Genomic DNA, 11,782 nt, shown 5'->3' with positions numbered 1-11,782 from the left:
GTTTTGATATAGATTAATCAATTCTGTGATGTGAGGCAGACTTTTAGGTTGATTGGAACCCTAATTTTTAGGCTAACTGAAATTGTAATTGACATCTCTACAGGTCTTTTCGTTTTTTCTTTATTGATTTCAGAGAGAGGAAAGTAGAGGGAGAGACAGAAACATCAATGAGACAGAATACCGAGCGGCCGCCTCCTGCATGCCCCCCACTGGGGATTTGGCCCACAGCCAAGGCATGTGCCCTGACTGGGAGTCAAACTGGTGACCTCTTGGTGCATGGGTCGACGCTCAACCACTGAGCCACACCGGCCGGGCATGTACACATCTTTGATTAATGAAATACAAGCAAAAAAATGCATTTGCGAATAGAGAATGTTTGCAGAGTGGTCTCTAACAGGCAAGCTCTGCTCTGAGTGATCTACATGTCGCCTCGTCTAGTCCCCACAGCCACCATTTGCAGGAGATGCTATCACCACACGTTATCCTGTGGACATCGAGTTATGTGCCCCGCTGGGAGGTACTTGTGCTGGGACTGTCTCAGGCAGTCTGTCTTCACTGCTTCTACCCACTCTTCTGTCAAGATTTGAATCGACTTGACAGGACACACCTTCTTCAACATGTGAAGTCTAAGAAAGTAGTGAAGAAAAGTAAGATCACCAATCTGAACCAACACCTTCACTGTATAGATGAGGAAAAGTGAGGCCCAGAGAGAGTAAGTGACTCGCAAAAGATCACACAGCAAAAAATTAAAATCCACTGGGCTTCTTACTCCCAGTCAGGAGCTCTTAGAACTCCAACCCGAGGAAGCACTGCGGTTATCTCCTTCATAGCAACATGTGAGCATCACAGCAGAGTGTAAGCAAGTGACATGAGAGGCAACATCAACAAAAGCAGTTCAACTTTATTGCAGGGAAGCGAGGGAGGAGCAGGGCAAGCGAGGGTCTCCACAGGAACGCCTGGCGTTGAGCAGGATTGCCAGGTTCCAGATCTGTCTGGAAGACAGGAGAGGATCAGGATCCTGGAAGAGATGAGAAGTTAGGTGGAACAAGCGCGCCATCTGCTGTGCACATGGAAGCATTGCAGAAACAGTAAAGGCGCACTAAGACAGCTGCTGAAGGTGAGCTGGGAAACCCAGTTGCTGGAGAAGCCCTAAAAGCCGTGTCCAGCCTTGCACACTGCTCCCAAGTCTGTTGTTCTCAGCTTGACTGGAACCCAGGAACCTTGCTAAGCCAGTCACTGCTGAGGCCTCTTCTGGGGAACTCCCAGGGCTGCTGAGACAGTACTCACTGTCCTGTTTCAACTTACACCGGGGAGGCAACGAACAAAATCATGGGCAAACAATTCTTCCAAGAGCCAGGTGAGCAAGGTGACGTTATAACCAATAAACATTCTAGTGCTGGTTCCCAAACCTGGATTGAAATCAGTCATGGGGGGGGGGGTGTTAAAACAGACTCAGAGACAGAAAAGATGCTGCCTGGGCGTGTAGGGCAAAGCACTTAACCGGTGATTCTCACCCAGCGCCATGAACAGAATCGTGGGGAGCCTCCCCAGACTACACATGGTTACTGCCATATGTGCAGATAAAATTATGTCTAGAATGTTCTATGGAATGATATGGGGGTGGGGAGAGTTGGCCATAGATGAAACAATGATGGCAATGACTGGACTATGATTGGATCTGGGTGATGGGTACATGGGGATTCATTTTCAGTACCCTACGTGCAGATGTGTGAGCCTTCCTATGAAAAAAAAAAAAGCAAGCCCTGGCCAGTATGTCTCATTTGGTTGGGTGTCATCCCGTGCACCGAAAGGTTGCTGGTTTGATTCGGGAGCAGGGCACGTGCCTGGGTTTCAGGCTCCATCCCCAGTAGGGGGCGTGCAGGAGGCAGTCAATTGATGTTTCTCTCTCTCCTTCTCCCTTCCTCTCTCTCTAAAAATCAATAAAAAAATCTTAAACAAACAAACAAAAACGGCCCTGGGAGACATTACACAGTGCAAGCTCTGCTCATTGGGGGCTGTAAGGGTTCCCTGGACATGTGGGTTACATTAGATAATGAACTGTTCTGTTGAAGTGCTGGGGCCTCGCCCACCTGCCCACTTTGGTCCATCCTGCAGGCCCGGGGTCCAGGCCCTCGCTATTTGAGGCCGATGTAGGTAACGGTCTTCCCTGTTTTCCTCAAGGTTTCCAGCAGAGTGTCCATGCTGTGTTCAGAGTCGATGCAAATCTTCTTGTTGGGCAGGTCGATCTCAAACTGAACTCCTGAAGGAAGAGCAAGAGGGTGGGCGAGGGTGGTGGTGGAGGCAGAGACACTCACACTCAGAGTGAGAAAGGGTTCAGGCTCTGAAATTCTTCTTCACAACCACTCTAACCCTTTCCTCTAGGCCAGGGATCAGGAAACTTTCCCCGTAAGGCTACAGTTTGCTGATCCCTGCTCTAGGGTAGGGCTTCTTTTAAGTTTCTTTTCTAATTGCAAAAGTAACAGTGACACACCATTAAAAAACATCTCTGAATAAAATTTGAAATTGTGAGGCCTCTACTCTCTTCAGCCTCTAGAGATCACCACGAACCGTGTGGCATCTCTCCAGTCTTTCTCCCTGAGAGACGTGAAAAATAACCCTCCCAAATGGCATCATACTACACAAATAGGTCTTGCTGTATTTCACTTTCCAATGGCCAGGATATCTTGCCATTTTAGCACAAACAGAATACTTAATTCTTTTTTTTTCTTTCTTTTAATATGTTTTTACTTATTTTAGAGAGAGGAAGGAAGGGGAAGAGAGAGATGGAAACACCAATGAGAGAGAAACATCAATTGGCTGCCTCCTGTATGCCCCCACTGGAGATCGGGCCCACAACCCAGGCATGTGCCCTGACTGGGAACTGAACCGGGTGACCTCCTGGTGCATGGGATGAGCCTCAACTGAGCCACACGGGCTGAGCACGTCATTCTTTTTTATAACAGCTGCACCGTGTTCCCTACTGTGGATGTACCACACATCTACTTAATCCCCTGCTGAAAGATATCGAGGTCTCTTCCAGTTTCTTCCTCTTACCACAGCTATGACACAGCAAACATACATGAACATAGCTTATAAAACCTGTGAAAATATTTTAGTACCATGAGTTCATAGAATGGAAATCGTGGAGCAACAGACTGGCACCTTTTCAATGTTAATCGATTTTGCATCGAAATTACCCCTCAAGGGCTGTGCCGATCGAAAGCCCCGGAGTAGCACATGGGAGCATGTAGAACAAGTCTTGCTGAGACAGCAGCATGCAGAGAGAAGCCCTTAGGTTCTAAGTGTGGCTTCACCACTGTCTTGCTGGGTGCTGCCCATTATAGTTTTCCCATTTATATGAAGGAGTTGGGGTTGGCCAGCCTCTGTGGTTTTTCCAAATTCAAGTATGCCATTAGTCTGTGATTCCTCGGGCCCAGGACTACTCATCTAGGGCCCCAGCCAACTCGAAATCCTTCTGTTCCAACTGAAGAGGCTGCCCAAGGGGGAGGAGGGCAGTAGTGAAAGATGGGGACAAACCTGCCCAAGTTCAAAGGCAGATCCCCAAGCATGTCAGGGGGCCTTAACAATCACATGCACAGGGATTAGTCCTAAGGTCTGAATTTGTACCTAATGGAGAGGTGGGGTGGGCAGGTGCTACAATGTGTCTGTGCTGCACTCTGGGCTTTTGTCTTTGGTTCAAAAGTGTCTCCTTCCGCTTTGGAATACGTATTTTAGAGCTGGAAGAAGCTCTGGGACCACCTGACAGTGGATTTCAAGTTGTGTTCTTTGAAGTCCACGTTCCTAGGCAGATGTGCTGTCAAAAAGCAGACCCACCCTCATCTCATCCAGACCATGTCACTCTATATATGAGGGGCTTCTGGGCAGGAGTTCACTTAAAGTATCCACCGCAAAAGCAGGTACAGACAGACATTCCCATGTTACAGCTGGGAAAACTCAGACCTGGGGGAGAAGAGACCGCAGTCACATGACAAGTCAGCAGCCAGGTTCTTTCCACTGTTTCTTTCAAATTCAGGCCTAGAAACCAGCCAGTGACTCACTCTGGGAATTCGGACAAGTCACTTCCCCTCGGGGCACTGGTGTCAAAATCCCCATTCCACAGACGGAACGTATGGCTCAGAGGACTGCTTTAAGTCCTCTCGGTCTTATGATCATCTAGGGTTTTACAAATGAAAGTCTTAGAAGACTGACTGCCCCGGCACTACCAGAATTCTTATCGCAACTTAATCAATACCTCCTGGAGCCCCAGGGCCAGACCTCAGCCCTGTCTGGGCCTCAGTTTCCCCAGCTGAGAGTTCAGGGGGCTGGATGAGAATAATGGTTTTCTAAATATGCCCCAAAGAGGAGCTTTAGGAGTTCTACACATGAATGATTCAAAGTTTATTTTTGAAACTGTTACAATTTTTAAAATCTTAATAGAAAATGACACTCAAATGTGTCACATAACAAAAGTTATCCCACTGGAGATCACCAACATACTAACTAGTACTGACAGGGCTCTGGAGCTAGACAGCACGTCTGCCACTTACTGGCTGTGTGATCCCATTCAAGTTACTTAACCTCTCTGAACTTCAGTTCCCTCCTGCTATAATGGAGACAGCCAAAGAAGTTACCTAAATGTTTGTGAGGATTAAATGAAAGCCACAAAGGAGAGTACTCGGCACATGCTAAGTACTCAACACATGTTAGTTTTACTGTTATTATCAGCTTAAACCCAAGCTTCTCTCCGTGTCTGCATGCATTTGAACACAATATAAAGTTTATTAGTCTCCCCCACCTCAACCCCCAACGGAGGGCCACTCACTCACCTCCTAGCTTGTTGAGGACCCGAGTGGCTGCATTCGCGCAGCCTTCACAAGTCATGTCTACAGAGAACTCGTGCTTCTGAAACAAACGAAGGAGACCATGAGCCAAGTCCTGCAGAAAGACCCGCACATCCCACCAGCATGCAGGCCCACTCACGGGCCAAGACACAGCGTAAGATCTGGCTGTTGTCAGACTCACCAGTGGCCTGTTTCTGGGCCTGGCTCTCTTCAACAGTTATCTCACAAGCTGTTGTATTAAATGAGATAATCCCTTTCACCTTGCTGGCACACAGTGAGTTCAATCAGCTGGGAAGTTAGTTTCAAGTGTTGGTTTCTAGTCTCGTGTTCAAAATCCTGATTTTGGAGCTAAGGGGTTATGTCAGGACCATCAACTCTGACATGGGTGGACGCCCATCTTCAGAGCCATGCTGCTCTGATGGTCTTATTTCTTTTTCTTTTTTCTTTTTTTTTAAATACATTTATCCTCAGAGTGGGAGGGGGGGGGAGAGAGAGAGAGAGAGAGAAACATCAATGTGAGAGAGACACATCGACTGGTTGCCACCCACATGACCCCAACCGGGGCCAGGGACAAACTGCAACCGAGGTACATGACCTTGGCTAGAATCAAACCCGGGACTATTTGGTCCACAGGCTGATGCACGAACCACTGAACCAAACCAGCCAGGGCTGATGGTCTTATTTCTGCATCAGATCACCTTTTGCATTAGAATCACCACTATGGCAATAACTATGGGTTCTGATGAGCAAGTGTGAGCTGGGGCATCTACAATGGCTAGAAAGCTTCCCAGGAGATTCTGATATATGATGACCACTGTCCTCATCTGAATGCCTTTCTCAGAGGCAGCTCCTAAATCCTGGGAAGGGAGTGGATTTGCACAGGCGCCCAGTGAGTTGGAGGGCAGACCAATAAGGGAACCCAGGCTCCTGGATGCTCCATGGGGCCTGACATCCAGTCTCCATGATATCTAACAAACTGAGCTCCCAGAAGACAGAGGCTTTGTTTACTTCACTGCTACATCCCCAGTACAGACACAGCTTGGAGAGGTTGGGAGTTCGATTCCTGACCACCGCAAGATAGTGGGTATTGCAATAGAGCAAGTTGTAATCCTTTTGCTTAGTGGAGGGTCCAGCTTTTAATTTGTTAAAAACACAATATACGTGAAGCACAATAAAGCAAAGTGCAAATAAAACCAGGTATGCCTGTAGTTGTAACAGACCGCATTGTTTTCGAAGCCCAAGCTAGGTACTATCTGGTCCTTTAAGAAAGTTTGCTGACTCCTGCTCTAGAACAAACAGTCAAGATGTGTCAATGGTTTGCACTTGTACACCCATCCCAACCTTTAAAGGATTCGCAAGATTGATATAAGACCTGAATGTATTGTGTGTCCACTATGCCAACTCTCTTTACCCCGCATCTGAGTTAGTCCTCACCCAGCCTGGAAAGGGAGCCAGCAGCTTATTTCACTCAGGAGGAAGCTGAGGTTCCCAAGGGTTGATTAAACTGCCTGCAGTCACATGGCCAGTATGTGCTGAAGCTGGGGAGAGAACCCAGGCTTTCCTGGCTCCAGGGGCATCTTGCTAGTTCTGGGCCAGCAAATAGCACTGCCACCTGCCACCCCCCACAACTCTGAATCTTAGCAGGAACGCTGAATGTGGGAACACCTTGTGAAGTAGCATGAGCTTTTGCTGCCCAAGGGCTTAAAGTCAACAGATATCTGAGGTTTTCTGCTGAAGACCACAGATAACGGGTCTCCTTCACCCTCCCCAGAACAGAGGTCAGAAGCCAGGACATGGCTTCTGGGTGGCAGACATTACAATTCAGTGTTCTCCTCCTCCACCTCTGAGTTACAAAAGTAAATTTGGGGGTGCGGTGGAAAATCTACTTAACAGACAGAGTAAAACTTTCTTCACAGAGAACCCCAGCAACGGCCGCCACTGAATGCTTGACTTTGCCCAGTTCCAGCCCCTCAGAGCCTCTGCTCTGTCACCTATGAAATGGGTCCTTCAAAGTCGATGAAAAAGTCCGGTAAGTTGAACAACTCTTTCACAGAATCTCAGAACTGGAAGGAAGGGAATAGAGGGGAGTCACCTTGTCCAGCTCCTCTCAGAGGAGCTCTTTCTCATCTCTTCAGTCTTTGAACACCCTGAATACTGAGAGCTTACTACTACTAAAGCTTGAGTGCCTCCTTGTACCAGAAATTGTTCTAAGCACCTTCCATGAATTACATTGTTGAATCATCACAATTATCCCTTCCTGACAAATGAGGAGGTTGAGGTTCAAAGGTTAGGCCACTCACTCAATGTGACACTACTAGTGAGTACAAGGCTAGTGGGACAGTCTCCAGAGCCTAAACTCTTAACCACTATGATCCTTGTTAAAATGGGATTTGTAATCTGCCTGCCTGTAGTCCTACCCTACTTGTCCTAGGTCTACACAAGAGCTACCATTTCTTGTGGATTAGCTATGTCAGTGGCTGTGCCGAATATTTTACTGGCAGTTCTCCAGTTAATACTAACAGTCCTATTAGGTCAGTTTTTATCCCCATTTTACAGATAAGGAAATCAAGGCACCGAGAAGTAAAGCAGCTTAACCGAGGTCATCTGGTTGGCAAGCAGGAGCAGATTTTCAAAAAGGTTTCTGAGATTCCAAGTGTCTGAGACACTTCTCAGGTGACAGGCTCCCCCCTCCCTGCCTCAGTGCTATGGCGCCAAGTGCCCTCTTGACATCAGGCATCCCTCTGAAGGGTCTTTTGTCTGTCTAAATCCCCAGAGTGGACACAGGATAGTGATCCTCAGGCTGGCCTTCCTCTTACTGCCACACCCCACAGAACCGGGTGGCCTCCTCTCCCAGTCCCAGGGTGATTAATGCTGCCCTCTAACACTGCCACAGGCAGATCTGCTCAACTGGGAGGGCTGATGCTGTCAGGTTCTCAGTCAACACTTTGTGTTGTCTGAGGATTTGTCTTATGGCACCTGGCAAGACCCAAGGGAAATGACACCTGAGATGTTTGTCTTGGCCCAGGGGGCCTCTCTGGCTCACCTGTCACCTTCCCCAAAGCTAGGCTGCTAAGAAACAGAGCCTCTGTGAGACACCTCTGAGTACTCACTTGGGGCAGAGCTGTGAACTAGGCACCGTGGGGGACAGTGCTAAACACTGCATGACCCAAACAAGATCTCTAGGATGCAAATGGGACCAAAGCTTCCTCCCTAGCCAATGTGACTAGGGAGGACTTACCATGTGGCCAGGCCAGGAGAGACTGGGAGTCTGAAAATAAGGGGATTGGATTAATCCCAACACAACTTTGAGTAAGTTATGAGCTTTTGAGTTTTTTTTTGTATTTGCAAAAGACCTTCATTTCTTTCTTCTTCTTTTTTTTCAAATTATAAGAGAAATTCTATTTAGAAAGTTACAGAAGTAGTAGAAGTGAGCCAGCTGGGCTTCTGAAACAAGTCACAGAAGCAAAAGTAGGGCCCTTGGAGCTTAGGAGAGAGAAAGGCAAAGGTAATGCACCTGGGGGAATGAAGAGGGGCAGGGGCATGCTCCCAAGAGGCAACGTGAGCCAAAAGGCCTTAATTTCTTTTTCTTTTTTAAAGATATTTTTGTTGATTTTTAGAGAGAGAGAGGGAGGGAGGGAGAGGGAGAAACATCAACGAGAGAGCGGTTATCTCCATGGCTGCCCCCTGCAGGCCCCCTACCACACGTGCCCTGAACTGGTAACCTTTCAGTGCTTGGGACCACGCCCTCCCAACCCTCTGAGCCACAGGGGCCAGGACAAGGCCTTAATTTCTTATCTAGAAAATGAGGCCAGGGGCAACCAGAAACATGCAGAAAGACTGAGTGAGCTGCAAAGACCAGCAAAGACTTGCTCATTCCTCCCCAAACTCTGCCATTGAGCAGCTGGTGACTTTGGGCAGGTCCCTGAACCTCTCTGGGGCTCAAGGGCTCAGGGTCAGAAAGTGACCGGTAAAAGCACTGTCTCCATTCAGTGTCACCGGGCACTGACCTGAAAGTCGGCCAGAGTAAGCCGGGGAAGGGAAGAAAAACACGGACCTCTGCAAACCTGCCGGTCCGAAAGGCAGCAGCCACCCCGCCCTCCCCCACCGCCCCCCAACCGCCGTCCCTCTCTGGAGGCCAGCGGGGCGGGCAGGTGTACCCAGGTGGGAGGCGCAGGGACCCCTCAGCCCCCACCCGCTCCGGAAATCTCGGCTACTCCCTGCCCCTCTCGGGGTCAGCGTCCCCGTCTGTGCAGAAGGCCCGGGCCTGCAGTCGCTGGAGGCCCTGCATTCAATCTTTCGCAGCCTGACTCTCCTCCGATTTTCCGGAGCGCGGCCGAAGCCGGGGCTGGTGCGGAGGGCCGAGCAGAGGGGCCACAGCTCCGGCCGCGGCCCGAGCCCTTGAGGAGCGACCCATGGCCCAGTAGCTGTGCGGCCGAGAGGCCAGCCGGGGGCCGCGGGCCCGCACGGCCCGGGGCGGAACGGCCACTTACCGGCATGACTGAAGCGGTGGTGGGCGGCGGCGGCTGCGACGCTTCTCCAGGTTCTGAGCGCGGGCGCCGCGGCGTTTCCGGGTGTGAGAGCCCGGGGCCGCCCCGCGCAGGCCAGGCCCCGCCCCCCGCAGGCCAGGCCCCGCCCCCGCAGGCCAGGCCCCGCCCCCGCAGGCCAGGCCCCGCCCCCGCGGCCAGGCCCCGCCGGCCGGCATTAGGCCCCGCCCCCGGCCCGGCAGGCCGGAGCGGCCAGACCGCGGGGGCCAGTGGGCATTCTTCCGGCGGGCGTGGCCCGGGACACCCGCCACTCAGAGCGAGGCGGAGAGAAGCGCTGGGCTGGCCGCCACCGCCTGCTGGCCGGGTTCAGCGTGCTTGCTTCGTTTCGGGCTCCGAATGGGGGCTGGGAATACAAGGGCCCCGTCGTGCGCAGGACAGATCCTGGCCCTCCCTAAAGGGGACGACGTCAGGGGTTCACTCAGTCACTCTTTAAGGAGTCCCAGCCATGAACCGGCACTGTGCTAGGCATCCGAAATGCAGTCGCGGAAAAGACAGCCAAGGAGGGAGCCACGGAAGCATGCCTTGGTACTGCAGTGTTAAGGGAATGTGTCGTGGGAGCAGAGACGCGATCTCTAACTCAGACCGGGGAGTGTGGGGTGGGAAGAGCAGGCCGGGCCGTTCTTGAAGAGAGGAGACTCACAGGAGTAGGTGTTCATCTGATTCTGGGGGAGGAAAAAACTTTACTTTCTAAGGTTCTTTCTGCTGGTCTAATAATTAAATTGTCGTGAGACAGATTAATGAGAGAAAATAACCCAATTTAATAACATACCTACGTATGGGAACCCCACACACATGAGCGAGTCAGAGACCCAACCTACCTGAGAGATCTGAGATTGAAGGGGGAAAGGAGGAATATATGATGTTCTGAGCTAAGGATGAGGTCAGGTACTTGCCGCTTCAGAGGGGAGGAAGGTCATTCTCAGAACAAGAAGAGCAGAAGTTCAGTAATTAGACATAGAGATAGGTCATAGAAAATTATTTCTGGTGATAAATCTTATTAGGGGCAAGGCCCCTAATTTAAATTCTTCAAGGTAGTTGGGGGAGGGAGACAGCACAGAAGTTTCTCTTGAGTGTAATGGGACTCAGTTGCCTTTAGCAGAATATAATCCACATATCATAGGCTCATCTTGGGGTGACTCATTATCTAGCCCTACATGATGAAAGAAGATGAGTAATTTGGGAAGGAGGCAGGCAGGCGGAATAGCAAGTACAAAAGTTGGAAGACAAGAGTGAGCATGGTTGGAGAGGCAGAGATATTCAGACTGAGGCGCAGCCACAGAGAGAGGTGGGAAAATGAAGCAACAAAGACATGAGGATGAAGACAGATGGAGGCAGATGCTCTAGGACACTTCCAGAGAAACAGGCTTGCCAACATTTGGAATTTCACACACACACACCCATCTACACACACGCACACCCATCTACACACACACACACACACACACACACACACACACGGCTCTTCTGTCCTTGGAATATCCAAGGATTCTGCCAAATGGACTGAATCTTAGTTTCAAAGATCTCTCCATCAACAGAGTGTTTGGAGAGCTTATTAAAAAGAGGTGTAGCCCTGCTGCTGTGGCTCGGTGGATTGAGCGTCGTCCCATGGACAGAGAAGTCCTGGTTCGATTCCTAGTCAGGGCACGTGCTGAGGTTGTGGGCTCCATCCCCAGTAGGGGAGGTGCAGGAGGCAGCCAATCGATATATTTCTCTTATATTAGTGTTTCTATTTCTCTCTCCCTCAAAAATCAATAAAAAACAAACAAATAAAAAATTCAGATTTAGCCATGGCCAGGTAGCTCAGCTGGTTAGATTATTGTCTTGATATGCCAAGTTCAATCCCTTGTCAGGGCACATACAATAATCAACCAATGGATGCATAAATAAGTGGAACAACCAATCAATCAATCACTCTCTCATCAATTAAAAAAAAAAAAAAAAAACAGGACTTCTGGGCAAGATGGTGGCATAGGTAGACTCGGTATCATGTCCTCCTACAACCACATCAAAGTTATGACTAAACTACAGAACCATCATTTAAAACCACCTTAAATCAAGCTGAATGGAAGTCCTACAACTACAAAATTAAAGAAGCCACATCGAGACTTGTAAAAGGGCCAGAGGCGTACGGGCTGGTCCCACACTCATGTGTGGCAGAAAAAAATTAGAAGGATACCTTGGCTGGGAAGGTCTTCACTGAGGACTGAGGGGTCCCTGTCCCACACCAGGTGCCCAGCTTTGGGTTCCAGTCCAGGAAGAGAGGTCCTCATAACTTCTGGCTCGAAAAACCAGCAGGAACTGAGGCTGAGGGATGCTGAGGCAGCTGGAGCCCCAGGCAGCTCCTTTTAAAGGGCCCGTGCATGGACTTACTCAGAAGTGCATCCTCCAAGCCCCAGT

General features: G+C 49.8%; 1 protein-coding gene across 2 annotated transcripts; it reads right to left on the bottom strand.

Moving 5' to 3' along the window:
• Positions 1–238: 238 nt before the first annotated feature.
• On the bottom strand, positions 239–9,420 carry ATOX1 (antioxidant 1 copper chaperone). Of its 2 annotated transcripts, none has more exons than XM_036242070.1 (4): positions 9,332–9,420; positions 4,827–4,902; positions 2,091–2,260; positions 239–626 (listed from the first exon to the last, which is right to left on the bottom strand). In XM_036242070.1, exons 1-3 carry the CDS (start codon positions 9,335–9,337, stop codon positions 2,136–2,138), a joined length of 207 nt encoding a protein of 68 aa, XP_036097963.1. In that variant the 5' UTR covers positions 9,338–9,420; the 3' UTR covers positions 239–626; positions 2,091–2,135. The 2 variants fall into 2 exon arrangements, with proteins under 2 accessions (XP_036097963.1, XP_036097962.1); XM_036242069.1 differs by lacking the exon at positions 239–626 and adding an exon at positions 882–1,018.
• Between the last annotated feature and the right edge of the window lie 2,362 nt (positions 9,421–11,782).

Source organism: Molossus molossus, unplaced genomic scaffold, assembly GCF_014108415.1.
Source record: "Molossus molossus isolate mMolMol1 unplaced genomic scaffold, mMolMol1.p scaffold_m16_p_4, whole genome shotgun sequence".
NCBI lineage: Eukaryota > Metazoa > Chordata > Mammalia > Chiroptera > Molossidae > Molossus > Molossus molossus.
Note: the sequence above shows the minus strand (reverse complement) of the source record. Positions and strands in the feature narration are given on the sequence as shown.